This window comes from Bos taurus, chromosome 2 (genome assembly GCF_002263795.3).
Source record: "Bos taurus isolate L1 Dominette 01449 registration number 42190680 breed Hereford chromosome 2, ARS-UCD2.0, whole genome shotgun sequence".
NCBI lineage: Eukaryota > Metazoa > Chordata > Mammalia > Artiodactyla > Bovidae > Bos > Bos taurus.
This window is the reverse complement of record NC_037329.1, coordinates 131,059,809-131,087,129: the sequence shown is the minus strand read 5'-3', so window position 1 is coordinate 131,087,129 and position 27,321 is coordinate 131,059,809. Positions and strand designations below refer to the sequence as shown.

At 42.2% G+C, this 27,321-nt stretch overlaps 1 protein-coding gene across 5 annotated transcripts in view; it reads right to left on the bottom strand.

Annotated features, from left to right (window-relative positions):
• Nucleotides 1-1,053: 1,053 nt before the first annotated feature.
• USP48 (ubiquitin specific peptidase 48) overlaps nucleotides 1,054-27,321 on the bottom strand; it is a 72,903-nt gene continuing 46,635 nt past the window's right edge. For 4 of the 5 annotated variants that reach the window (XM_003585792.6, XM_005203334.5, XM_005203333.5 and 1 more), the window contains exons 15-27: nucleotides 25,692-25,763; nucleotides 19,481-19,605; nucleotides 19,191-19,313; nucleotides 18,829-18,890; nucleotides 18,448-18,558; nucleotides 17,712-17,842; nucleotides 17,252-17,358; nucleotides 13,383-13,487; nucleotides 10,156-10,311; nucleotides 6,217-6,342; nucleotides 4,743-4,791; nucleotides 2,627-2,653; nucleotides 1,054-1,595 (exon numbers count right to left, since the gene is read on the bottom strand). In XM_003585792.6, the coding sequence (XP_003585840.2) occupies nucleotides 1,573-1,595; nucleotides 2,627-2,653; nucleotides 4,743-4,791; nucleotides 6,217-6,342; nucleotides 10,156-10,311; nucleotides 13,383-13,487; nucleotides 17,252-17,358; nucleotides 17,712-17,842; nucleotides 18,448-18,558; nucleotides 18,829-18,890; nucleotides 19,191-19,313; nucleotides 19,481-19,605; nucleotides 25,692-25,763 (1,217 nt within the window). In that variant the 3' untranslated portion in view covers nucleotides 1,054-1,572. The remainder of the gene's footprint in view (nucleotides 1,596-2,626; nucleotides 2,654-4,742; nucleotides 4,792-6,216; nucleotides 6,343-10,155; nucleotides 10,312-13,382; nucleotides 13,488-17,251; nucleotides 17,359-17,711; nucleotides 17,843-18,447; nucleotides 18,559-18,828; nucleotides 18,891-19,190; nucleotides 19,314-19,480; nucleotides 19,606-25,691; nucleotides 25,764-27,321) is intronic. The other variant, XM_005203335.5, reaches the window with a different exon arrangement.

Here is a 27,321-nt window from a genome sequence, read left to right as displayed (position 1 = left end):
CAAGCTCCGGTCTTCACTTCCATTTGGAAATCGTGCGTTTTCTCAGGAACGCGGTTTTGCCTCTATGTTGCTAATCAACAATAATCCTGAATTGGCTAACAGGGCACACTCCATCCACACATTTTTTCTTTGTTAAATAATGTGATGTAGAAGATCTTTTCTGGGCATTTCAGAAGAATGCTTTGAAAAAGAGAGGAAGTGAGGGAATTCCCTGGCTGTCCAGTAGTTAAGACTCCATGCTTCCAATGCAAAGGGCGAGGTGGATTCCATCCTTGGTCAGGGGATAAAGATCCCATATGCTGGGCAACATGGCAAAGGAGAGGAGATGGGAGTGAGACCAACAGATGGGATCTGGAGGCTGGGAAGATGAAACGCTATATATAAAAATCTATTATCATCCAAATGGACTTCAGGCCATTTTACTCTTCTGATAAGGTGGTCAGATTTCTCCAGAGGGCAAGGTGTTATTTGATTTCCCACTTCTGAATAATGGGCTTTCTTCATAGCTCAGTTGGTAAAGAATCCGCCTGCAATGCACCCCAGTTCGACTCCTGGGTCGGGAAGATCCCCTGGAGAAGAGAGACGCTACCCACTCCAGTGTTCTTGGGTTTCCCTGGTGGCTGAGATGATAAAGAATCCACCTGCAATGCAGGAGACCTGGGTTCGATCTTCCCTGGGTTGAGAAGATCCCCTGGAGAAGGGAGAGGCTACCCACTCCAGTATACTGGCCTGGAGAATTCCACGGACTGTTTAGTCAATGGGGTTGCAGAGTTGGACACGACTGAGTGACTTTCTCTTTCCTCTGAATAACAGCAGCACTGGAGGATGCTACCTTGAGCAATACATTTGCCACCCCTTCTGCAACGCATGAAAGTGAACAGCCTTGGGAGACAAAAATGACACACGAGCCCCTGGCTCATTGCAGGGGACACACAGGCGCCCCCTCCTCTTCCCAACACTGAGCGAGACCGACCACAGGCAGTGTGTGAGGGGGGCGTCCTGGGGCCGACAAAGGAGTCTGATCTGAAGATACTTTCCCACAATTACAGCAAGTTCTTCACTTTCATGCTTTATTGAAAGTAAAATATGAATCAAAGACAGGTACTGGTAAGCAGGTTATGTCTCTAAAGAATCACTTTTAGTTCAGAGCAGAATGTTGTCCCATCTACTGTGATACAAATTCTTCATGGACCAATGCATCTGGTATGAAACTCGAGCAAGGAAATAGAATGGAACTTTATTCCCTCCCGTGACTATAAATCTCATATGTAAACATGATTTACTGATACTGCTACTAAACTGGTTCAGTCTTTTACTTGCCCATTCCCTCCCACCACCCCCCTTAAATATAAAATTTGAAACATTTCCTTCAAGTCTGATGGCCTTCAGTGCAATCTGCTTTATTTGACATAAGGCATTTTGGGACAGTCACTTTTTTGAATGGTTTTCTGCCTTTTGGAAGAGTCATGTAATGGTTTAATTCTTAAATCCACCTTTTCTTTAATGCCCTAACATGTCAAACTCCTCTTCCCTTCGGGTCATTTCTGAGCAGTCAGCAAGTGTTCAAAAAGATTAATGTCCAAGTAGACCAGTACCTGGGGAAAGAAACACACGTGGAGGCACAGTTGTAAACTGCACGGTTAAGGGTTCATGTATCCCATCTGCGTCACCAACAGGGAATATGCAACTTAATGAGCAAGCACCAACGCCCTTTGACATTAAAAATAAGAAAATACATCAGCCGTCTCCAGGCTTTCAGCTAAAGCACATTTCTGTTGAAAGCCATGCAGCTCGTATGCATTATCTTCACACAAGGTAATCAAATTTTATTGAAGCTTTCATTTGATGGCCGTTTTTCATTAAAAAAAAAAAAAAAAAAAGTTCTGTTTTGTTTGTTTTGTTTTAACCACTTTGGGAGTTTCTTTGTAGTGGGAACGTGTACACAAAAAGCTGCGCTGAGAGGGAGGCTTTACTGAGGCCAGTAGCTTGGCTCACTTGTTCACAAGGAACCCCTGGTATTTGATTCAAACTCATTCTTTGGCAAAAATCACAACCTGTCACGGACCTCTGGACTAGGCCACAAAGAATCAAAATGGCAACAGTTAAATCTGTGAAAGTCAAAGGTCTGAATTCAACTGTGTGCAGAACCCCAGTGGCCAGGATGCAGGAGAAGGCATCGCCGTTAATCCGAGAGATGCCTTGATCCTACATAGAGAAATGAAACCTTTTCACTGAACCTAATGTAGTTCAGCAGATTCTTCTCAAATTCTCATCAGTTACAAACTGTTTTGCTCTAAGATGGGACGGATAAGAGGAACTGGAAAAAGGTCAAATATAAAAATGAAAATGCCACTAGCTACGTGCCCAACTTCCCCCCAAAACGAGACAGAAAAGCACAGCGGACATCTGGTAGTGGACATGCCTGACACACAGGCCCTATCTGAGGCTTGAGTGCTGATACAGATAATGAAGAAGCTTGAATACAAAATGCATTTAACTAAAATTAATTTCAGTCATGAGACTCAGATTGAATTAAATTTTAAAATCAAATTATAGGCTTCACATTAATAGAAAATTACAGTATGACTGTGACACTCATGAACAAAACATGACAAATGTAACTTACCTTTAAACCCTTCTTCTGGCATACACACTGGAAGGAAAAAAAATAAGAATTCCAAATTGAAAAGACTGTTGCTACAGACAGCAATAAGTTCACTTCAATGCCTAAGGATGAAAAGTTTAAAATAGCTTTTAATAACCTTACTCACCTATAAAGGTTACCTTTGAAGTTACAGATAATATCAAACGGCAATCTTTGTTTTCATTTTTATCAAAGCAATACATATGCATCATTGAAATAGACAAATACTGGAAAAACAAGGGTTGTGACTGGAGCCACCATTCTGCACGACTGGGGAGGGGTAGGGGGCCCTGCTGGAGAAATCCGTGGGGCCCCGCCTCCTGTGCCCACACTCTACAGGGAACAGCTTTTGGCCCTTGCGGCCACGTCTTCTGGTGTTTAACCTCTGCATTTCTAGATGTTGCTAATTCACAATTTTTGGTAATACCTAATAGTTTCCTCAAAGAAACAACCACCTCTAACATAACACATGGCCCCTAACCATCCTCCTGACACACGGATATTTTTTGTCGTTAAGCCAATCTCCAGTGCTTACACTATCTTTTTACTCCTTAACAGTGTCCACGGTTGAACCCTCTGGGGTACCCTGGTGATCGTTCTTGTCTGGTATGACTCTGTCTCTCTGGGGTTGGTAACTGCATTATTTCTGTGCTTCATTTTCTCTGTACCATCTCTGATTCAAGGGTAAGCTCCTCAGGACAGTCATCTGTCACTTGCACTCTTCCCAGGGAGCGTGCTCCAATCTGGAGCGGGCGTGCTCAACACCTGCTGCAGTGCCTCGTGCTGGAAGCTCGGAACTGCCCCCGAACTGTCTTCTAGGGCATCTACTCCTGCGTTGGATCCCTGTTTTCAGGTTCCACTGTTGACATCTTTCTTCTTACTCTTGTTTAACAGAGTACACCCTCCCAGAGTAAACGGTAGGTGAGAAAGAAATTTTCTGAGGCCTTATATTCACAGAGTCACCAAACGCGTGTAACAGAATAGTCTAGTCAAGAACTCTAGCCTGAAGCTCACACTTCCTCATTCTCTTGTGGGTACTAGCCCGTTGGTTTGTCCTTGACTCTTCATCTCAGGAATAAGACTGGTTTTCCCTTCCAGACCTCTAGGTGTGTTTAGGATCTTAATCTCTAGATTTGCACTTAACTGTACCCGGGCCTTGGCGCACCCATTTTTATTTTCATGAATTGTCTTCTGTTCTCTGAACGCTGCTTACATACAGACTATTTGCTCTTTCTCTGGTATTGTTCAGCTACTTTTAAAGCTTTCTTGTGCTTCCCGCATCATCGACTTCCTGTCCACCTGCTGACTGATGTCTTTTGGTCCCATGCTGCCCTCTGCCTCACTGTCCGGAGTTCTCTGGCCGTCCACTCCCCTCTACAGAGGCGTGAGGGACTAAAAAGATGGTTGAAAACTGTCTGGTTTGGCTTCACCCAAAGGTAGCTGGGAGATGAACTACTTTTAAAAAAATATCTGTAGGCTCTTTCCTTGAATTTCTCTGCTTTCCCTAGAAGAGAATCTCTTCCCTCCACTGTGGGAGGTAAGAGATGGGCTGCCAGTGTTTGAACAAAGGGCTGGTCTCCCTATTTGGTAGGTAACACGTCTCTCACCTTTCTAGTTTAATTTCTTCGAAGAAACTCTACAGGTCAAGAAGAGGCACTGAATGGATGTAAAGGGAAGGGCTGTGAGGACGTGTGCGGTGGTGAGTCGAATAACTGCTTCTTACACAGTTTCCAACCTGCCTTTAGGTTGCAACCTCACTCCTTATGTTCAGAGGCACCTGGGGCATCTGATTCCTGTATACCTGCCGGAGGCTCTGCAACCTGAATTAGCGCTGCTTTTTGCTAAGCTCGTCTATCCGCAGGCTTCCATCTGTTTCAGTTTCCTACAGTAAACTAAATACTACACTTTCCTCCATTTTCTCAATTTTCATAGATATCATTCTTTAAAAAGAGCAATAACGGTAAGATTCTACCTTAGCACGTAGAAGCTTTATTCAAGCTTAAAAGTAGAAACACTGTAGACTAAAGATTCAATAACTACAACCCCACCATCGTTGAACAAGGTCCTCAACAATCCCCCAAACAAACTGGTCTTTTACCTTGCATGACATCGTCCATTGCAGCATAATCTGCAATTGGTTCATCAGCCTAGAAAACAAATGAAGACAATTCACAACCGCACGGGAATGGAAGCCGGGACGAGGAGCGCGCCCAACCTCCTAACACAAAAGGCTGGCACGGAGTTGACCAGCATGTCGCTCCGACACAAACTCTGTCCAGTGGAAAGCAGCGTTCAAGCCAGAGCTGGCGACGTCCAGGACGAACAAACGGCACCATGAGGCGGGTCAGGACCTGTCATCCGTAGTGCACACTGCACCTGGATGTGGCCCCGCTTCCCTGCGCCTCAGACACTTTTTAGATGCAGCAAGGTCAGATACCCTCGCTTAATGGGTGTGATTTCAGGTGCCAGTGATGACAGCATGAGTTGGGAGAAGTAAAATCAGGATGGTCCTCGAAAACTGCCCATTAGGTTAAAAACACATTTTCATCTTTCCCCATCATCAAGAACGAAATACCCATGTCCTTTTAAAGGCAGGAAGCGAGTGCTGAGTCTGAACTTGTGGCAGGATTAGCTGCAAGGGCAAAGAGGGCAACGACCAGTACAGACCCCAGTTGCCCATCTGAAGTCAAGCCCATCAGTGACACGGGCTGCTTCTAGGATTTTAGACCGGGCTCTTCTGATTCAGCTAACCAAGCAGGTTTTCAGAGTTAATTCCACAGAACCTAGAGTTCCAAGAAAACCAAGCAGAGGGAGGGGGCGGGGAGCAGGATGAGGGGCGTGTGTGTGCATGTGAAAGGCCAGATATGGACCCACATCACCACTTCCAGGGCCCAACTTTATCTGTCCAGAATTGAGGCTCTGCCTATGAACAACACGCTCCCCAGTTCAGAAACCTACAGAACATTCTAACACATCATGCAGGCGGCATGCTTCTAGCCACCCAGAAACAAGAGGCAGAGGAAAGTGACAAAATCAGGCCCTGCCTGGGGGACAGCAGGACTGGGCCAACCAGGCTAGCTCAACGCATCTTCATCCGTGACAGCCTCAGAAGCCCCGGCTTTCTAAAACACACCTACCTCTTTTAAACCTTTTCTCCCCAAGGTCAATTTTCATATCCTGGACAAGAATCTCACTAAGCCAACCAAAGGTATTTTGACTACTGTGGCCAAGCCTTGATTCTTATGTTTCTGTCGGAGCTTAACTGGCTGGTACTTCTGAGGAGGGGCGGGGGATGTTTTAATAGGTAGAAGTTCGGTTAAGTAATTCACCAATCCAGAATTTAGGGAGGAGGTTAAATCTAGATTATTTTAAACAAGAATTATGAAAAGCCCACAGACCCAGTGACTGTCTGACCTCCTCTAAGTCTCTGGTGGCTCATCCAGAGACGCAGTCGACTCACAGCAGTAGCTTGTTGCCACATCCTGCCGAGGACCTGGGAACCTTAACCACCGCCGCACCCAGTCTACACGTGAGAAGCCCCTGAATCCCGCAGGCGCAAAGCCGCTACTCACCTTTAACAGAATCACAGATTCAGGAATGACGCCTAGGGTTCCGAGGGTGGCACAGTCATCACTTAAAACCTTTCCATCGATTGACAGGTTCTGGTCAAAAGGAGCAACTGAAAACGCATGCATGATCTGTGCCAATACAAAAGGAACAAAGGTTCATATAAAACAAAATACTGAGACTTAATACCCTGTGTGAATGAATAATTCTAAGGAAGACATAAAAGACTTCAGAATACAAAAGATACTACGGTTTGGGATCAGCCCACTTGCTTCATTCCTATTCAAACTGCAATCCCACTATATCCGGGAACATCCTTAGGAGGCCTGTTAGAGAATCAGGAGACAGTTGTACCCCCAGGTCCTTTTGTTCTGCCTCTTTTGACCCCTCGGTGGGTGGGGGTGCAGAGAAATCAAAGTGGAAGGTGGGGCGGGGCTGACCGTCACTCTGGTGACAAGGCTGGGGCACGGCTCTTTCGGTCACTTCCACTGTGCCCAGGTCCCACATCCTTTTAATAACCAAATCAATTCTAAATTCTTTCATAAGACCATCTCTAAATTAACCAGCAGGCTATCTGGACTCTTCTCTTTGATGCCCTTCTGTGAGCAGCCTGGAATACAAACTTTAGCCGTTAGGACTGCCATATATTCTTAGATTGAGTCTTGCCTCTAGGAGCCAAATATGAATTTCTTAAGGGTAGGGACCATGTACTCCACCCCAGTTTTAGCCAAGTGTTAAATACATTCAGAAAGACTATTGTGCATATTAAACACTATTTTCAAATTCAGAAGAATAAAAAAAAAAAATTTTTTTTTTTAGTCACATCCAGGTGGTAAATACCAAAGAGAAATAAGGAGTTGGGCTTAGGGAGGCACACGCAGATACCTTCAGCAATACGTTCTAATTCTTCACTTGGGTGTGTTCCAGAATATTCACTTTATTATGCTGCACACCTGAGTTACATAGTCAACAGAATGCGCTCTACTACACATATCTTTTGTTATACCAATATCCACGATGCTATGGGGAAATCATTCTACCCTTTTATGCACTTGATTCTGCTCTTTGAAAAAATCCAGAAAAACTAAACAGGCAGCCCTGAACCACATCTGCATAGAATTGGGCCCAAGAGCTTTATAAGCTGGGAAGACCCTGACCAGAAAGTGATTTTAATAACAGCGCACAAGTAAATAAGAAGAGGGCTAACAAAAATGGCCTCCTCCCTGTTAAGCCAGATTCATAACTGGACTTCTCCAAAGGACCTCAGGCCCTGAGTGGCGAGCAGAGGCTGATTAAACAGCGATCATCACCGATCCTTCTATGGAACAACTGAGCCTATTTCTGGTGAGAAAGGACAGTTCTACCAAAGCCAGCCCAGCACATGGACCTCAGGCAGAGGCGACAGCTCCGCGTTCATAAACAGGACCCAGGAAGAAGCAAGCACAGCGACGGAGAAGGCGTTCTGGCATCAGCTTTAACGAAGGCGATGCCACAACTGCCAACTGCACGAGTGCTGGTCCACAGGGCCTAAACGGGACACACAGGGTCCCCGCACCATCGCAGAGGACGGACGGACAGCAAATACCGCTAGCCACGAGCACCGTCACTCGGGTAGAGAACGGACAACAGCAAATACCGCTAAACACCAGCACCGTCACTCAGGGGCGGAGGCTCATACTCTGTATTTTCAGCCCACAGACAAGGACATTTCAAGTTATTCAACAACTAATGAAAAGACCCCGATGCTGGGAAAGACTGAAGGCAGGAGGAGAAGGGGCTGACAGAGGATGAGATGGCTGGATGGCATCACCAACTCGATGGACCTGAGTTTGAGTAAACTCCGGGAGTTGGTGATGGACAGGGAGGCCTGGCGTGCTGCAGTCCATGGGGTCTCAAAGAGTCGGACGTGACTGAGCAACTGAACTGAACAGAATGAAGATTTATTACACCATGTGTTGAATATTGTGCTAGGTATTGGAACTATAAAGGTGAGTAGTAAACCCACTAGAGAGAGGTCCAGAGGAAAAAAAACCAAGCGGTGGAGATGGTGGCAGAAAGCCACACAGAGCTGGCAGAGCGCACAGAAGGGAGGAGTACGCTGTATAACTGAAGGCCAAGACAGGTTTTGCAGAAGTGATGTTGCCAAAGACGAACAGTGCTTCCTAGTGAGGAGAAAATGCTACTTCAGAGTGAGAGAACAGGCCGAGGGCATGGAAGTCTATGGCCTACAATATGGCAATTCATGAACCACTAGGTGCAGGGAGAATGCTTCAGGAGAACTGCCATTCTACAGGTCTGTGTGATGAGCGAGTGCAGCACAGTGGCTCTGGGAAGCCTAACAGGAACAACGAAAGCTCTGTTCCCACAGCTGCATGCTGCTCGCCACAACGTGCGTGTGTGCAGGTGTATTTATTGGCTGAAATGAGGAAATGCAATAAGCAAATTAGGAATATTTCCTCCTTCCTAAGGCAGGCAATACCACTCGCTCAAAATCCATCTTTGGGAAAATGGAATAAGAGAATTAAATACTGAACATGTTTTGAGAAAAGGGATGGATTTGTACTTCATTTACATTATGGCCTCATAGGTAGATGAATTAAGCAACTATAAATGGGTATGGTCGCCATCCTATTAACCTGGAAATGTGGTCGACCCTACGGAAGAGACGCCATGAAACATATAAACACGCACTACGTCCTTGAAAACTCACCCACCACCACCAGCTGAGGGTCACATGCACGCCCACCACAGCCAGAACGGCGCTCAGGCAGGGCGGCAAGAAGGCCCCATCTACTGGGAGGCTGTGAAAGCACCGCCTCGGAGCACCAAGGGGGGATCACGCTTCACTGCCCCTTCTCTTGACTGACTGGATCACAGTGGTCCTCCACGTAAGGAAGGGAGGGGAGAGGAAGGTCCTGGTACAGGAGCCCTCTGGGACGCGCACATCCGGGGGGCTAGCTGCTGCCTTCTAACAACTGTCTGCAGGTGACATGCTCCAGGATGGAGGCTCTTTCTGCTGACTTTTGATTTACTCTTTTAAAAGGGCGAGTCCACAATAAAAGCAGCACGGGCTCTGACAATGTCTTGATCCACAGGGGCTGTTTCTGTAATTTAAAGGTTTTGAATGTTTCGAGGTTTACCACTGGCAAGCAGAAAGCCGGTGATAGAAACAAGCTTTCTCAGATGTAAAAGCTACAGTAAGAGAATAAAGATATTACGCCAACACATTTATTTTCAGAGCCATGGGTTCAACCAAGGGAAGTAATGTTCCCGGGACAATCTGGAAAAGAACACCCTCAAAGGAAGCCTATACTTTTGCTCAATTACAATGATAAATATCAGCACGAGGCAAAATGCATAACCAGTAAACTACGCCACATCAAAGTAGCAACGAGGGAAACTGGGTCAACTCTGGGGTCTGCATCAGTGACTAGAACAGATAAGCGGCCAGGTTTTCTTTCATGGACATCTTGAATATATTAGCCTCTCTCTCCTGGGTTTTGGGATGTACCATTGGCTCCTCGTTTACAGTACTTTCGCGTTCCTACCAGGAAACAATGCCAGGAGGCACTCTCATCTCTCTTCCACTGTGTAGATGTGCAAAAGCAAGGGGCGAAGAGGGGTGCAGTGGGAGAGACTGGGGATGACCTAAAATGAACCATTAAATGGCTGTCAATATTCCTCCTCATTACTGGAAAGCTACTCAGAACTGGCTCAAGGTTTCAGAATCCCCCACTTTCCCTTTTCACAGATGCTTGGCTAATTTTGGAAAACTATGAAGCTCTTTCCAAAGGAAGAGTTATTTGAATTTGGGGACCCAACAAGTATTATTCTAAACTCAAAAATGCCCTCTCCCAACAGCTCAATACTTAGGTGCAAAGCAGAAACTCGTGAAGGTCCTGTAAGTTCAGAGCATGATTAAACAGATGTTATACTTTCCTCACCTGGATTTTCAATTCTTTCAATGTTTGATTAGCAGAAACGAGAAGAGCTTTTTCACCACGAACTTTTCTGTGTCGCATACTCCGCCGAATAACTTGCTTCTGATAGGCTATATAATTTTGATGGGAGATCTTTTGCCGCTTTGTTCCTCCATTGCTCTATAAAGATCCAGAAAAAAGCAATGAAATTACCCACACCATGACCCCGCTCAAACTTCACAACACAAGGAAAAGCAGTTTATCAGAATGTTAACCATTTGAAATTCAGTTTCAACAGTGAGTAGGAACTCACTGAAGGTTCTTAGAAGGCTCAGACCAAAACTGAAAAAATTAAAGTCCTTGAACTGCACACAAGCTCCAGGATTTAAAAATGTATGTATTATAAAAAGGACATTTAAAAGCAGTGGGGTGGGGGGAGCGGGCCAGAAAAAGAAAAAATAAGCAGAAGGGAAGGTTTGACCTTAAGTCGGAAAAACAGTTATGATACACTGAATCCTAATCTGTGTTATTAAACATTTCCTTCTTTTAGTGAATGACACAGACGCTAACTATAAACTGCTGAGAACTTTAAAAAACTTACAAAGGTTTGCCTTTGAAATTGCAAAAATGTTTGACTTGAAACTAATCAAATATTTAGATCCAGCTTGCAAATCACAGAAAATACAGGGGACAGAAGTAAGTTAAAACGAGTAACATAAGGAGGCAATCGGCTGAATCTAGAATGTGAGACAATCTACTCAATTCAAGAAAAGGAATTGGTCTCTAGTCAATGTCAAAAAGGAAAAGAAAAGGCGGCAGAGGCCAGGTAACTGTTCTGGAAAAAAGTCTAAAGTGAAACAAAACAATGTGTGTCTTGGCTGCATGCTGGTTTGAGGAGAAAAAATTGTTTAAGGCACCCTGGGGATAGCTGAAGAAATCTGATTACAGGTAAACAGGATATTGCCTTTTTTGACAAGAACTGGTTTAAGAACTTAGAGGTGCAATGCCATGATGCGCACAATTGAAAGATGGTTCAGCAAAAAGTACAGGCATATGTAATGTATATTGTACTAGTTTTAAGAAAAAAATAATAGATGAAAACCAAATATTTCTCTAAAATACTCTAATAATGCCTCATGAATAGGTTAACAACCAGACAAGACAAGATTCTTCTGCTAACCAAGCCACAGAAGGAATGAAACAAGATTTTTAAAATACTCTTTCCCCCGGGTTTAATTAAATCTGGATGAGGCAAACCCCCAGGCTCCGGCTCTGGTTTCCACAGTTGTCACCGAGTGTCAGCTGTGCATAATCAGAGCGGTTTCGGGGTCATTATGGACACAGATGCCACACAGTCATTATCAATGGAGCGCCAGAGATTTACAAAGCAGAGAGAGGGTCAGGAAGTGAACGGAGCAGCATTTGCTGAGGCCGCCAGACCACTGGCTGGTGCTGCACGAGGCTCGAGTCAGCTCTCACCGTGAACCTAAAGGGGCACACAGGCAGTTCCAACAGAACAAACACTGAAGGTGGGAGTTGCCACAGCTTTCTCAGTCTCAACAATTCAAAAAAAACCAAAAAAATGTGGGAGCCGGTAACATTTTTCTCAAGCTCAACTATTAAAAAAAAAAAAAAAAACAAACTCAAGTATTTTCCAATTGTGAAATAGGACCTAAATTTCAGTTAGAAATATAAGGGAAAATATCTGTAACAACCTACAATTTTACTTTGGAAATATAAAACACAACCAAATAACAGAGCCCTGAGCATTAGGCAAGATATGTTTTTAAATGAGTCTAAAAGCCTTTCCCAGAATTATATTTTTAAAACATCCATAGAATTTAAATCCAACTTATCTGACAAAAACCAGTCCACTGGTTTTAGAACGCTTTCAATTACCTAAGTAACATCCAATACTGGGTGCATTATTAACCTAAATGGTAGATAAGGTCAAAGTCAAAGGAACTGGGTTGATCTAGCTTAGAGAAAAGAGGAAAGGGGATTTGTTTATGTCCATTAAGGACAAACACAAATGCACCATTTTATATTACAGGGTTTAAAACAGCAATTACAGAAGCTTTGTATTGAGATACTGCAACGTATTACAAAGAAAAGGTTTGAGGAGTCTGAAATTCCGAAAACACTTGACATTCTTCTCGGACCACCTACTCTTTTCAAAAGGAAGGTTACACTTTCTTTTGCAAGATGAAATATTTAAAATATCAGTCAAGAGTATTACAACATCCAAAGAATGAGAGGAAAGACAGAAGAAAATTCAAAGTATAAAGATAACTATGGCATAAAAAACAATGTTCTCCAACAAACATTCTCTATCATATTTGTAAAGGGGAGATCTGTTGCCATGTGCAATTGAGGTATAGAAAGCAATTTAAAAACGGCTGTGGTTATGACAACAATGGATAAAACTAGCTATTCAAAAAAGTTAGTTTCTCAAAAATCTAATCACTTGAAAATATTTTTAGAAGTCTTCTAAGTAACCCTTGGGCTGAAAAGGAAAGCTTGAAATGACATAAATAAGAACAATATATTTTATATATATATAGAGAGAGAGAGAGAGAGAGAGGGAGAGGGAGAGGGAGAGGGAGAGGGAGAGGGAGAGGGAGAGGGAGAGGATTGTATATATAAAACTTTACAAACTGATTTACAAAGTTCACTGAAAGAACAGATTCCAAACTGATTATTAAACCATACTCCCAAACAAGAGGGGTAGAAACACCATAAAAAAACCCCACAAAATAGGTTATTTTAATAGAAGAATTTAAGGTCATCACAATGAAAAATCAAAGACTCAGGTTGCCTCTAGTCACCTGACTAACACCTTGAGAGACCTGAAAGTCTCTTCTATAAACTTCACTGTTATAAAGGCTATTATTATGTGTTTTGTTTGTAATGAGAGAAGTTGAGTTTAGTAATTTTTTCATACATAAATATTCCATGACTAAGCAGCAAACCAGGATTATGGTTAAAGTCTTTTTTCCAGGTGAAAATTTAATCATTACAGTATATTTTAGCCCTTCTTCTTTAATAGCAATTAATTCTGGCGTATCGTAGTCCATGACTTCTCATGAGAAATCAGGACGGCTACAGCATTCTAGCCAGCGAGGAAAAGAAGGGAAAGGGTCCTGAGGACCAGCACCGCACACAGGCCACAGCGAGGCGCCCAAGGGCTCGGAGCGACCGCTTTCAGAGCAGTGGGAGGGGTGACAACGAAAAGCAGCTTCAACACATACTTGATTAAAGTCTGGATCTTTTTCTCCATCCAGTTTAGCTTCTTCCTTATCCTCCTCTGTTTCAGAACTACTCACATTTAGCTCTGGAGCTGAATCCTTCATCACCTGAATGCGCCAGGAAAAGAGAGAAGTAGGTCAGACCCTAGGGAGGCGAGCTATGGAGACGGTGCAGCTTTGACGGCACAACTTCATCAATGGTGGGGTAACAGATCAGACAGAGGATCAAGACACGACGGCAATCTTGTTTTCTGTGCTCTGTGAACACGTTAGTTTTATCCTAACACAGGATAAAGAGAACGGATGAAATACCACTACCGAACTTAAAAAATAATAAGACATCTTTTCCTAAATTGGATATTTCACACTAGATATCAATATATACATGGACTAAGAGGTACAAAAGATACAAGAGAACACTAGGGAAAAAACAGACATTTTTACTCATCCACTTTCCCAGCAAACAAGGTCATAAGGCCTCCTTAATTCAACTTCTGAGGCAGAACCCTAGATCATCAGAGAGTAATCTGTAAGGTAACCTTCTAAAATTCATGTCAAGTTTGGCAAATATCACCAAATATAATGCATCTATGTGGTCTTCAACTTCAAAAACCTTGGAATCAAATTAATGAGGTGTCCAGAGAACTGGGTCAGGATCTACCTAAGAGCCATACTTAATATAGTGAAAATGCTCCAAAAACAGTCCACAGTAACACCGTGCTCCCAAAATATACCCAAATCTATGTTTCACCTACCCTTTAGGTCAACCAAAGCAAGACGCTCTACAGTGGTCTTTCTTATTTCTGTTCTGTCCATATCAACTCCAAATACAATGGCCAGGGTGACTTTTTGAAAGCATAAGTGAGATCACACCATGACCTCCCTTGAAGCTTCAGTGGCTTACATCTAGGCTTCGAACAAAGATCCCAAATCCCTGGTATGATGTACAAAATTCAATTAAAATTTGACTCCTCCTTGGGAGAAACTTCTCTTTAGATCAGTGCCGCCCACTATGGGAGTGAGAGGTGACACAGGTCTGCTGAAGTTAAAACTACATAAAAACCTGGTTCCTCAAGTCAGCCCAGTCGCATTTCAGATGCTCCACAGTCAAGGGTGGCTGGTGGCTACGATGCAGATAAAAACACCTCCGCCACCGCAGAAGCATCCACTGGGCAGTGCTGCTCTAGACAACGCTGACTCTACTTCGAGGGCGCCAGGCTTACGCTCCCACCTGGCCTCCACGTCACAGGCAGGGTCTCTGACAGCTAGTGCTCAGGTAAAACAACTCCTCCTCCAAGGCACCTAGCCCACCCCCTCCCTATTTAACAGGGCACCTCCGCCTCTGTCAGTCAAATGCTCTCCTCTGCAAGACTTCCTTCAACATGCTTGTTCTTATATGAAATCATCTTACACAGCTTATTCTTGATCTACCTCACTAGGTACAAATACTCTCGAAGGTAGGTACAGTGGTCTTCTGCACCAGCTGTATCCCAAGACAGTTCCTAGCACACAGCTGGCATTCAATCAATATTGTACATCGAAATCAACAACTGACTAGACCCACATAAGGCTTCCCTTGTGGCTCAGCTGGTAAAGAATCCACCCACAATGCGGGAGACCTGGGTTCGATCCCTGGGTCGGGAAAATCCCCTGGAGAAGGGAATGGCTGGCTACCCACTCCAGTATTCTGGCCTGGAGAATTCCATGGACTGGGCCCATGGGGTCACAAAGAGCTGGACACGACTGAGTGACTTTCACTTCACTTCAGACCTACATAAGAAAAGTCTTCTTAAGTGAACACTGCAAACAAATAGAAGAAAACAATAGAATGGGAAAGACTAGAGATACCAAGGGAAGATTTCAAGCAAAGATGGGCACAATAAGGGACATAAAAGGCCAAGGACTTAACAGAAGCAGAAGAGATTAAGAAGAGATGGCAAGAATACACAAAAGAACTTTAAAAAATTTTTAATGTTCTGGATAACCATGATGGTGTGGTCACTCACTTAGAGCCAGATACCCTGGAGTGTGAAGTCAAGTGGACCTTAGGAAGCATTACTATGAACAAAGCTAGAGAAGGTGATGGAACTCCAGCTGAGCTATTTAAAATCCTAAAAGATGCTGCTGTTAAAGTGCTGCACACAATATGCCAGTAAACTTCCCTGGTGGCTTAGACAGTAAAGCATCTGCCTACAATGAGGGAGACCTGCATTCGATCCCTGGGTCAGGAAGATCCTCTGGAGAAGGAAATGCCAACCCGCTCCAGCATTCTTGCCTGGAAAATCCCATGGATAAAGGAACTTGGTAGGCTACAGTCCACAGGACTGCAAAGAGTCCAACACAATTGAGCAACTTTACTTCATTTCACTTCAGCAGTGGCCACAGGACTGGAAAAGGTCAGTTTTTATTTCATTTCCAATGAAAAGTAATGACAAAGAATGTCCAAATTACTGTACACTGAACTCATTTCACACACTAGCAAGGTAATGTTCAAAATCCTTCAAGCTAGGCTTCAAAGTATATGAACCGAGAACTTTCAGATGTACAAGCTGGATTTAGAAAAGGCAGAGGAACCATAGATCAAATTGCCAACATCCGCTGGATCAAATAAAAAGTGAGACTTCCAGAAAAACATCCACTTCTGTTTTACTGACTACACCACACTGTTTTACTGACTACACCTTTGACCTTGTGGATCACAACAAACTGTGGACAATTCTTCAGGAGATGGGAATACCAGATCACTTACCCACCTCTTGACAAACTTGTATGCAGGAAAAGAAGCAACAGTTAGAACAGGATATGGAACAACAGAATGGTTCAGAATTGAGAAAGGAGTACGTCAAAGCTGTGTACTGTCACCCTGCTTATTTAACTTATATGCAGAGTACATCATGGAAATGCTGGGCTGGATGAATCACAAGCTGGAATCAAGACTGCCGAGAGAAACAACCACAACCTCAGATACGCAGATGATACCACTCTAAAGGCAGAAAGCAAAGAGGAACTACAGAACCTCTTGATGAGAATGAAAGAGGAGAGTGAAAAAACTGGCTTAAAACTCAACATTCAGAAAACAAAGATCATGGCATCTGGTCCCATCACTTCATGGCAAACAGATGGGGAAAATGTGGAAACAGTAACAGATTTTATTTTCTTGGGCTCCAGAATCACTGCAGATGGTGACTGCAGCCATGAAATTAAAAGACACTGGGTCCTTGGAAGAAAAGCTATGGCAAACCTAGACACTGTATTAAAAAGCAGAGACATCACTTTGCCAACAAAGATCCATATAGTCAAAGCTATGGTTTTTTCCAGTAGTCATGTATAGATTTGAGAGTTGGATCATAAAGAAGAACTGATGTTTTTGAATTGTGGTGCTGAAGAAGACTCTTGAGAGTCCCTTGGACTGCAAAGAGATCAAACCTGTCAACCCTAAAGGAAATCAATCCTGAATATTCACTGGAAGGACTGATGCTAAAGCTCCAATACTTTGCCCACCTGATGCTAAGAGCCGACTCATTGGAAAAGACCCTGATGCAGGGAAAGATTAAGGGCAGGAGGAGAAAGGGACGACAGGATGAGATGGTTGGATGGCATCACCTAATCAATGGATATGGGTTTGAGCAAACTCTAGGAGATAGTGAAGGACAGGGAAGCCTGGCGTGCTGCAGTCCATGGGGCCACAAAAAGTTGAACATGACTTAGTGATCGAACAACAGATCCACATAAATTTATGTAACGATTCCTTTTCCATTCCAGTTCAATGGCTCCACCCTTCAAAGGAACTCCAGGCAATATTCAGTGAAAATCAAACAAGTCAAAAAGCAAGCTTGATTATTACTAGTTATGGCCACAAGAGGGACTGGTACCTTCTTATTATCCACAACTTTATGGACATAGATGGTAGCTTGAGTGTATTCACGCAGGTCCCTCTGCTGTTGACACAATAAGCCTTCTCGACATTCTGGACAGAGTTCTAAGAAGAAAAAAAGTTTTTTTTAAAAAAAGGTAAAACCAGAAAATACCAGTAGCTGAGGAATTACTACCAAAAGAATGAAAGATCTAAAGGAACATTTCAAAGTTACCAGAGAGTATTTAGCAAACTACTACTCTTATTTTTTAATGGCTATATTTTATTATATGCAAATAAGTACATTTTTACTGTCAAAAATATTTGTATGGTCATTATATGATACTTTCCATCTAAGGAATATAGAATGGACCACCACGAGATCTTTAAGTAAAGAATACAATACTGGCATACTCTTTGCCTCCCCGTTAAAATTGTGACTTTTAACTACATAAACCAAGAGTGATATGAATACTTACTAGGCTCAGAAATATACTGTGTTTCTGAAGGGTGTGCATCTCCTCCTTCAGTTCTCGTGATTTTAATTACATGATCCACAACAAAGAGCTTTTGTATCATCTGCCACTCACTGGGCCATATGAGAGCTATACTGTGCAAAAAAACACAACATGCGTTAAGACACAAGGACAGAATCCATCTGTAAACCAAAACTATCCAAACCACTATTCAATACAAAGAAATTGAGAAGGAAAAGCTACACCAACAGCAATGGTAGTTTTTCAAATAAAAGAATGCTCTAACTTTCTTTTGTATGAAAAAAAGCAATGAAAGTAAATATACTGGAGTCACACGAATCAACAGGGCTAAACCTCAAAAGCCAAAGTTGAGCAAAGAAGTTAGCTACAAAGGGTAAGGACGTGACCTAGAGACACTGTCCTGGGTCCCAGCAATTTCTAAGGAGAAAGCAGGGCTCAGGAAGGAGAGGGGAGAAGTAAGGGCAAGTAGCCTCAGGCAGCCTCCCGACTTTTATGGAAAAGCAGTCTTTTTTTCTAGTCTATGTGCTGCCAAAGCGAGCACAAGAAGCAGTCTTTAAAAAAAAAAAAAGACAAGCCAACCTCTGGTTATACCAGAGGAAATAACCCCACAATTCAAGAAAAGATTAGTTCTTAAAATAGACTATGTCAGACGAGACATTTCCTAAACACATTCTATTAATCATCAGAAACAAACATCGCATGAAGAGAAGAAACTCACAGTTTAGAATCTTCTTTGGTCATGGAAGCAAATGTAAACATGAGGCCCCCGTGGGGACACAGGAGAGCGCTGTTTCCGACCGATGACACAGGACTGCACCTGGTAGGTTTCCTACTCAAATGAGCAAAGGACGATCAATATACTTCACTATGGCATGACTGAAGAGAGCATTTTTTATGATTATTTTAAAATTACAGACATTTTTCAAGGATATTAATAATTAAATGTACTTCTTAGGATTATTCATTTAAATTCTCAGGAAAGAAAGCTTTCAGTATAGGCAATTATAGTAAAAGGTAAGGTACCATGATTATAACTCATGAATTAAAAATACTGTAATCAAAAATAAAAAAAGGGAAATAGGTAACCTTTGGTATCTACCTGACAAATTTTCGCCACTCTTCTACAAAGAACTGGGACACAATGTAGAGCACATCTGTTTCCTGGAACAGAAAAATCAGACACAAGTATCTCTTAATTCACTGCATTCTTAACCTAAATCCTATACAGAAAATGTCTCCATATAACTGTGGGTTTGCCCCTTAAAGTCTCGTAAATAAAATGGAAATAGAACCCTCTACCAAGCAACCACGAGGAAGAGTCGAATCCTCCAGCTTAGAAAACTATGCAAATGTGAGAAATGGAGACGATCTCATTATTCTGAAAGCACTGTTCACTCAGCAACTTGGCAAGGGCCTTACACAGATGAGATGGACTCTGCCCCTTTGTGGGAATCATTATACCTCTGGCCAGTTACTGAGACACGGTCTGTTTTTGTCCTGGAACAAATTTGGAAGAGAAGTTTTCTGCTCATTTGCAATCATCTTATGTAAGGCTTCATTTTCTTCCCCTTCTCTTTCTAAAATCTGAAAGAGAACCAAGCAGGAAGCGATCAACCATCTCCAGCTGACAGCACAGGACCTGCCGCCTCCCCACACCTCCACTCAAAGTGCAATGTCAGTTCTCCTGGAAAATCAATCCAGGGAGGAGACACGTGACTTCCACAGCTGTCAGGACCGCGGGCGGCATGCACCTTGCACTGCGAACAGCACTCTTTGTAACTTGGAAATTCGGGAGCCTTTGGAAAGTACTGCTGCAGTTTGCTCCAAGCCTCTTTAGAAACAAGCCTTCTTTCATTTTCTGATATGCATAACTCGCCTAGGTCAAAAAGAAAAAAAAGGGGCGGGGGGGAGTTTGAAAAAAAAGTTAATATATACCCTGCAAAAATCTACTTAATACAAATTTGTAGCGCTTCTTATCCTTCTGTTCCAAAGTGCTGTAATTTTTTCTCTCTCTCCAATTTCAAAATCTCTAAATTTTTAGTTTCATCTAATTCTAAAGGAGCTAGCCATTCCTTTGTCCTTAATCTAGGTCTTTCTTCCTGCCAGTGAAGGAAGCAATAAAAGGGCTTCCAGAGGTTCTGGGGTGCCACTGTGGAGGCTGTCCAACAGCATTTCATCTCCACCTGCATTCAAACAGCACAATTTCCTGCAGAACGCATTTTCTCCCATTTTGTCTTATTACTTTACTAAATTCACCCTGAACCAAAATGCTGTTTTCAATGTTGTGTGACCCTGACAGTTAAATAGTGAAGCCATCTACTGTTAAGCTGGAAGACCCTCTCCAGTCAATACCCAGTTGCTTCGCTGTTACTACTGCAAACACCTGAATCCTGCGGATCTTTAGAAACCGAGAAGAGGAGAAATAAGCAGAGCACCTTCCCTTCCTCAGATCACAGCAACATCCACACGGCAGTGACCCTGAGCCTCATCAGCCTGCCTCGATCTACTGCTCACATGGACGCTTCCAGCATTCCAGGGCCGTTCTCCCCACTCTATCCCTCATTCGTTCTGTGGGTCTAGTTCTGCTGCTTCAGCTGTTCCCAGCAGACAGTGAAGTGCATACATGGACCTTTTTGGTTCATTACCCAAAAAAATTCTTTAAGGTTCCAAAGGAAACTGTGTTTCTACTGCCACTGGCAAGATACCTACAAGTTTAATAAGAGTTAGAAAGCCAAGGGCTTTCTAAATGCACTATCTTAATTCTTTTGCTTTATGTATTTTCCATAATAAAGAATCAGAGAAATTAATACACTAAGGGTCACCACAATTGGTGAATAACAAAGCTGGGATATAAAAACCAGATCTGTCTCATCTAAACTCCATAGTTTCTAATGCCTCAAAATTCATCTTCTTAACTTCCACGCATCACTTCCTCTTAGTGAGCTCTGATTAATCCTAAGAAAAGATTACACTGCTTTAATATATTTACTACTAGAGAAAATAGGTCACAACGTAAAAATTAACTTTATTTCTGAAGAGTAGGTTAACAAATTTTTCCTCTGAGGTTATGAAAACTTACTTTAAAATGCTTACCCTCAGACAGAATTATGGAATTTATTATTATTTTTAAATTTAATTGTTTTATTATTTTTTTCTTTTATGGAATTTATTATTATTATTTTAAACACTAACTGGATAATCAGATTTCAATTTAGTACACCTTTATGGTGAAATATAATACAGCTATAAAAAAGATTAAAGCAGACTTCTATAACTAATTTAAAAATAATTCCAAGGCAATTACACTTTTTAAAGTGGTTTCTTTTTTATTAAAAGTACCCTTCCTCTGCATATATGTGGTATAAACAAATCTGGTTCAGAAAGGGAGAGAGAATGAAGGAAACGATAATACAAACACATATTTTAAATAGGATTCCACAGGCTCTGGAGTCTACACTGCCTCTCTTTTGGGTAAGGGTGCTTTTACTTTATGACTGGCTATAATGTTGCATGTGCATTTCTCAGGTAATTAAAAAAAATAACTCAAGTTTATTTAAAAAGTCAGCAAAGTCTTCTAATATACTACAGTCAGAAATTGGTTAATAAAGTGCTTTGCTCTACCCCTAGCTATGCTTCTAAATTTAGGTTCATATTAACATATCATGATTTAATATATCTGGATATTGTTTAACCTAAAAATGAACTTTTACTCAAGACATGAATTTTTAGAAATCAGACTTGTATCCTGCAATATGTAACACTCTCTTAAATCTTAAGAGAAAGCCAATAAAATAAATTCATTTTGTAAGCAACATCTCTGAATACAAGGATCAAACGAGTCATGAGAGATTTAATTCACCAAACATATCAGGATAATGTAATCCCCAAAGATTCTTCTGGTAAAAATAGAAATCTAGTTAACAATGACTTTAGATTCTGGATAAATCTCCTCCCTGACAAAATCTAGTTCAAACCCTAATATTTTGGGTCACAGAACATCCTAAGGATTTGTTAAAAAAGAAAAAAAGATTAATTAAAAAACTGCTCAGCTCCTTAGTAAACAAGTGTAATAAACAACGTAAGTTAAGAAGGAAGGTTAACTGTTAAATAAACGTAGAATGAAATGGATAAGACAGCCTGATGGATTTGGAATATCCGCAGTAAATGCTGAACTCTGAGACAGCAGTAAACCACCCAACAGAATGTAATCCGTGATTAGTTCACATAAAATCCGTGATAAATATACGCAAGCTTTAGAGTATGAAAATTCAAACAAGGATTTCTAGATAAAAATGATGTTTTAAAATGACATTAAAACCACAGTAACAGGGATCTTTACTGAAAGACATAAAATCATAATGAAGGATAAAAAAGAACAGAGGCAACAGCAACAGATATTATAGGAGGTTAGAAGGTGGATGGATGAGATGTAAGAAAAATGAACTCTAAATCGACGAAAGTCAAGAAGCAAATAGATTTACAACACTACAGAACTGCCCCCACAAACCCAGGAAATTGGGGTACTCGGAAGGGAACAGATTACAGTCTGTTTAAGAGACGGTTAAAATTCTGGCTCCCTCTTCTATACGTTCTACAGATACCTGCCCGCCTCTACCCACAAAAGACACAAGCTGCTCTGATGGCACAAAACCAGGGGCCTCTGGGGACGCAAAGCGGAGACGTGAGGCAGCACACTGAGGTGCATGCGGCTGAGTGAAGGCTTCATACAGAAGGCAGAGGTTCCAAGCCCTCTTCTCTGTAACCCTGAGGTGACAGTCGGCTCTGCAGTTTCCAGGCAGAAGGAGGAAAGATGCTTATGGAGAAATCTGAGAAGCCTGAGAGGAGATAATGAAATTGAGAATTCTGCAGTGAAAGAGCCCCATGGGGACACCAAATGAGGAAACCTGGGGCCCCTCACACTGCACATGTGTGAGGCGTCCGCAGGGCACCTCACATGCTACACGCATGGGACCTGCACAGGGGGAAGTGTCCCAGGGCTGTGGACAGAGATCTTATTAGCTGCCAGAGGTGGAAGGGACAAAAACTGTCTATGAAGGGCTTTGGACAAACAGTACATTGAAAGATCCATTAAGTCCTTCAAATTTTAAAGGAAAAGAATTTCTGATTACACAACTAGGGAGAAACTAACCATCAAGTGTGGTGACCTTTAGCGAATGACTCACCTCTCTATGCCTCAGTTTGCTTATTCATCAGCAGAAGCAGTATAATAATAATCCAGCAGTGAGTGAATATCTACACACTTAGAAAACTCCTGGGCACAACACTCAACAAATGCCCAACCATCATCTTACTGCTTCAGTGCTACGACGACCATGACCACAGCTCAGAAACAAGCCTAAATGTAACTCCACTGAGGGGTGGGTTCTCAGTAAGGTGCCACATCCTGCAGCTGAAAAACCTGCTGCCACGGACATGGTACACTGAGAGGTGCTATCCACAAAAGCAAGAACTGAGACGGTGCTTTTTAAACTCGAGATAACAAGGTGCAGCAACCAAATGGCACTGGGCTGCAGAACAAGCTAGAAGATCCAAAAAAAAAAAGCTCATGTACCGTTTCTGACAAGCTGAGGGGCATGGCACAGGTCCTGAAATCACACGCAGCTCTGCCATGCTTCCTAGTCAAAGCTGTAAAACTGAAATGACAAGATGAGAGAGGTGGGCTGAGAGCAAATGTCAGTGCGCGAGGGAGGAAGACAATCGGTGTTCTGGCACCATTTCACCCTGCTAAGCAGCATCGAGCACAGAAACTTAGTGTTTAACTACAGATTCCTCAACACTCAAAATGGAAGCACTTATGCTGTGTGCAACTCTACAGCAAAAGGTTAAAAAAAAAAGAGAGTTGATATGAAAGCACCAGGAGAAAAGCTAATTTACTCCTGGCTGTTCGCATCACCTTCCTCTAGGGCTTACTTAATCTGTCTGCCATTCAGGGTTACACATCTGCCTTCAAACTTGTGTTCCTACTGTGCTCTAGTAACGCATCAACTGTGTCCGACTCTTTGCCACCTCATGCACTGTAACCTGCCAGGCTCCTCTGTCCACGCAATTCCCCAGGCAAGAATACTGGAGTGGGTTGCCATTTCTTCCTCCAGGGGATCTTTCAGACCCAGGGAACGCACCTGCATCTCCTGCATGGGAGGCAGTGAGTTTGTGTCTAGAAAGGCATGAAGTGGCACTCATGTGACAACTACTATCACCATCACCAAGGACTCTTCATTAACAAAATCACTGATTTAGGGACTTCCCTGGCTGTCCACTGATTAAGACTTTGCGAGTTCAATGCAGGGGGCAAGGGTTTGATCCTTGGTCGGGGAACTAAGACTGTGCACGCTGTGCAGTGCAATCAAAAGAGAAAAAATAAGGTGTGAATGAGGGCAAGGGTTAGGCATCAAGTATGGGTTCCTAATGAGGCAATGAAGAACTAATATAAGGAATTGATTCGTCCCAGTCATAAAAAAAAGATGAAACAGGCCTTCTCTGATGGTGCAGTGGATCAGAATCCACCGCCAGTGCGGGAGACGCGGGTTCGATCCCTGGTCCAGGAAGATTCCATGTGCCTTGGAGCAACAAAGCCCACTCGCCAAAACTACTGGGCCTGCGATCTAGAGCCTGAGAGCCACAACTACGGAAGCCCGTGCGCCCACAGCCTGTGCTCCCAAGGACACAAGCCACTGCAATGGGAGCCTGAGCGCCGCAATGAAGACCCAGCACAGCCAAACATGAAGAGTGAAATAAGGCCATCGTAGCAACACAGATGGGCCCAGAGGTTGTCGTATTAAGGGAGTCAGATGGACAGGTATTATGATACCACTCATGTGGAATATAAAAAATACACAACCAACTTATTTAACAAACAGACTCACAGACACAGGCAATAAAACTTCTGGTTACCAAAGGGGAGGGCAGAGGGAGGATAAATAAGGAGTTTGAGACCAGCAATACATGCTACTACATATAAACTGGATAAACAGTAAGCGCAGGGAACTATACTCAGTGTCTTACAGTAACCCATAATGAAAAAGAATATATATGGGCATGTTCACATATGCAGAACCAGTTTGCTGTACACATAAAAGTAACAACACAATAAATTAACTATACGTCAATCAAAAAAAAGAATTCGGAGTATTCTCAATATGTTAGCACATAACCAGAAATGCCAACAGGGGTTAAGAGATTCACCACTGACATCCGAGTGTCTCTGCGGCCAGTTTTTCCCAGGGGAGGGAGGGAGGGGGAGAGGAAAGAAGGAAGGGAGAGTCAGTGGGGAACCCATTCAGTAGAAGGCTTGGAGAAGGAGATACCTTTCTGGCTTTCAGAGTGCTGACAATGGGAAACCATACGGTATATACAAGGAGTCCCTCTCCAAAGAAAAATCAAACAAACTCATCTATTACAAGTGGGCTCTCACTAAAACCAAATACATACATGAACAAATGCACAGGATTAATAAAGACTGGGAAACCGAGAGTATACATAGTACGCAGTAGCTAGCCAATCAATGTCTAAGACACTAAACCAGAAACAGTCATGAGGAGAAAATAAAAATGCTGCCTTCAAAGTGTTCACATCTGGATAATGACATAGACACAGAAATGGGAAATAACTGAAATCCTCCTTCAAGCTCAGAAAGCCCTTCAATGTGACAAGTGACAAATTTTCCCCTCTAAAATACAGGGAAATTCTATCTTGTATTATTTACAATTTTTCTTGTGAGGAGAAAGGAAAAGGTGTGAGAGGCACTGGCGTGAAGGCAGGCCACAGAAGCTAGCCGCTGAAGAGAGAGCAAGAACAGAACCACCAGGTCACGGCCAGTTCAGAAAGCCACTAACTCTGCCATGCCTTCCACATCAGGGCCTAATCTCTGAGCAGGAAATATTGTTAACAAAATATTTATGATATGCTAAACACTAACAGAGGAAGTCTGACACTTTGGCTTACCATGTGGGCACAGAATGTCTTCATTGAAATTCAATTCCTCCTCGTCCTCCTTTCTTTCTTCCTTTGATTCATCTAATCAAAAGACATACACAGAGTAACTCCTCTAGCTGCTACATTTAAAGTTAAAAGGAGCGAAGACACTACTCTACACAGCTTCAAACAGAAAACTTTAAAACATTCTAAAATCAGACCCGGCTGATTCTGACAGTTGAGCTAAGAAGTGTTTCATCTTTCCCTTAAAAGGAAAGAACAATTTCTGAATGGCAGTTTTACTTTTTAAAGATTTGGGTTATGTAATATGCATTTTTTTTCAAACTGAAAAACAGTTCATCTGTCTTTCCATTAATTCTAATCTACGTACGTAGAATACTGTGTCATAAACCAGGACAATCATATACATGTCATGTTACTTTCATCCATCGATTCTTTAGGGCAACGAGACAAAGCTTTAGAAGGCTAACGAAATAAGGATTCAACCTTTGATGCTAAATACACATAATTAAAACACTCATTTTCCTGTTGCCAGTTCTCTTACAATGGCTGCTCTGCCCACTTGTCAACACTGTCCCAACTGTCAATTTGTAGCTGTGTGTACCAGGGAACAGGATCACGTAAGACAAGTCCTAAGACCAACGGATTACAGAATAGTGGTGCATGGATTTTCCAGGTTAAGCACACAACACACTTTTGATACACTTAACATATATAAAGAACATTTACTTAAAATTAAATTAATAAATTAAAATTTATTAATTAGTCATTAAAAAGGTCAAGTAGGAAAAAAAAAAAAAGGTTCAAGTGGAAAAATGGGCAAAAACACGTGACCAGGTAACTCTCCTGTCTGTTTCTCAATCTGGGTCACACACTGTGGAAATTAGGCAGAGAAGCAGGTACTGCATCTGTGTTTACAAACTAATTGTAAAAAGCTGAAATAAGTTAAATAAATATATACATTCTATATATATATACACACACACATTCAATGTATATTACATATATACATTCAATATATACTACATATTCAATGTATATTACGTTCAACTTATATATACACATGCAATGTATATTTTATATATACACATATATATTCAATGTATAAATATATGCATTCAATGAAATTTAGTCGCTAGATTTTAAAACACTGAATGTCTTTGTAAAGTAAGATCCACAACTGTGCCAATGGAAGCATCATTCTGAAAACCCACTATTTACAGGGATATCTGGTAGAAAGACTTTGTTACTTCTACCTCGCTTCAAGCTTTTAAAATCTTTGAATGGAGGAAGGGGGAGATGAGAAGCATTTTATTACTCTGAAAGCAACATGAAGATGTTTTCAATCTAGGACACCAAGGCATTTTCTATTATGGCATCAAACTTTACTTAAAATGAAGGTTCGCTGGAGCCCCAAAGGGGACACCAATGCATGAAACGGAAAGGGAATTAGGGACCTAGAGAACACATGGCGGCTGCCCAAGGGAAGAAAGGTGGGAGGGGCACGGGGCTCGGCGTTTGGGATTATCAGACCAAGCTTATGTATGTGAAATGGATAACCAACTAGTTCCTACTGTTCAGTACAGGGAACTATACTCAACATCCTGGGATGAACCGCCATGGAAAATAATATGAGGAA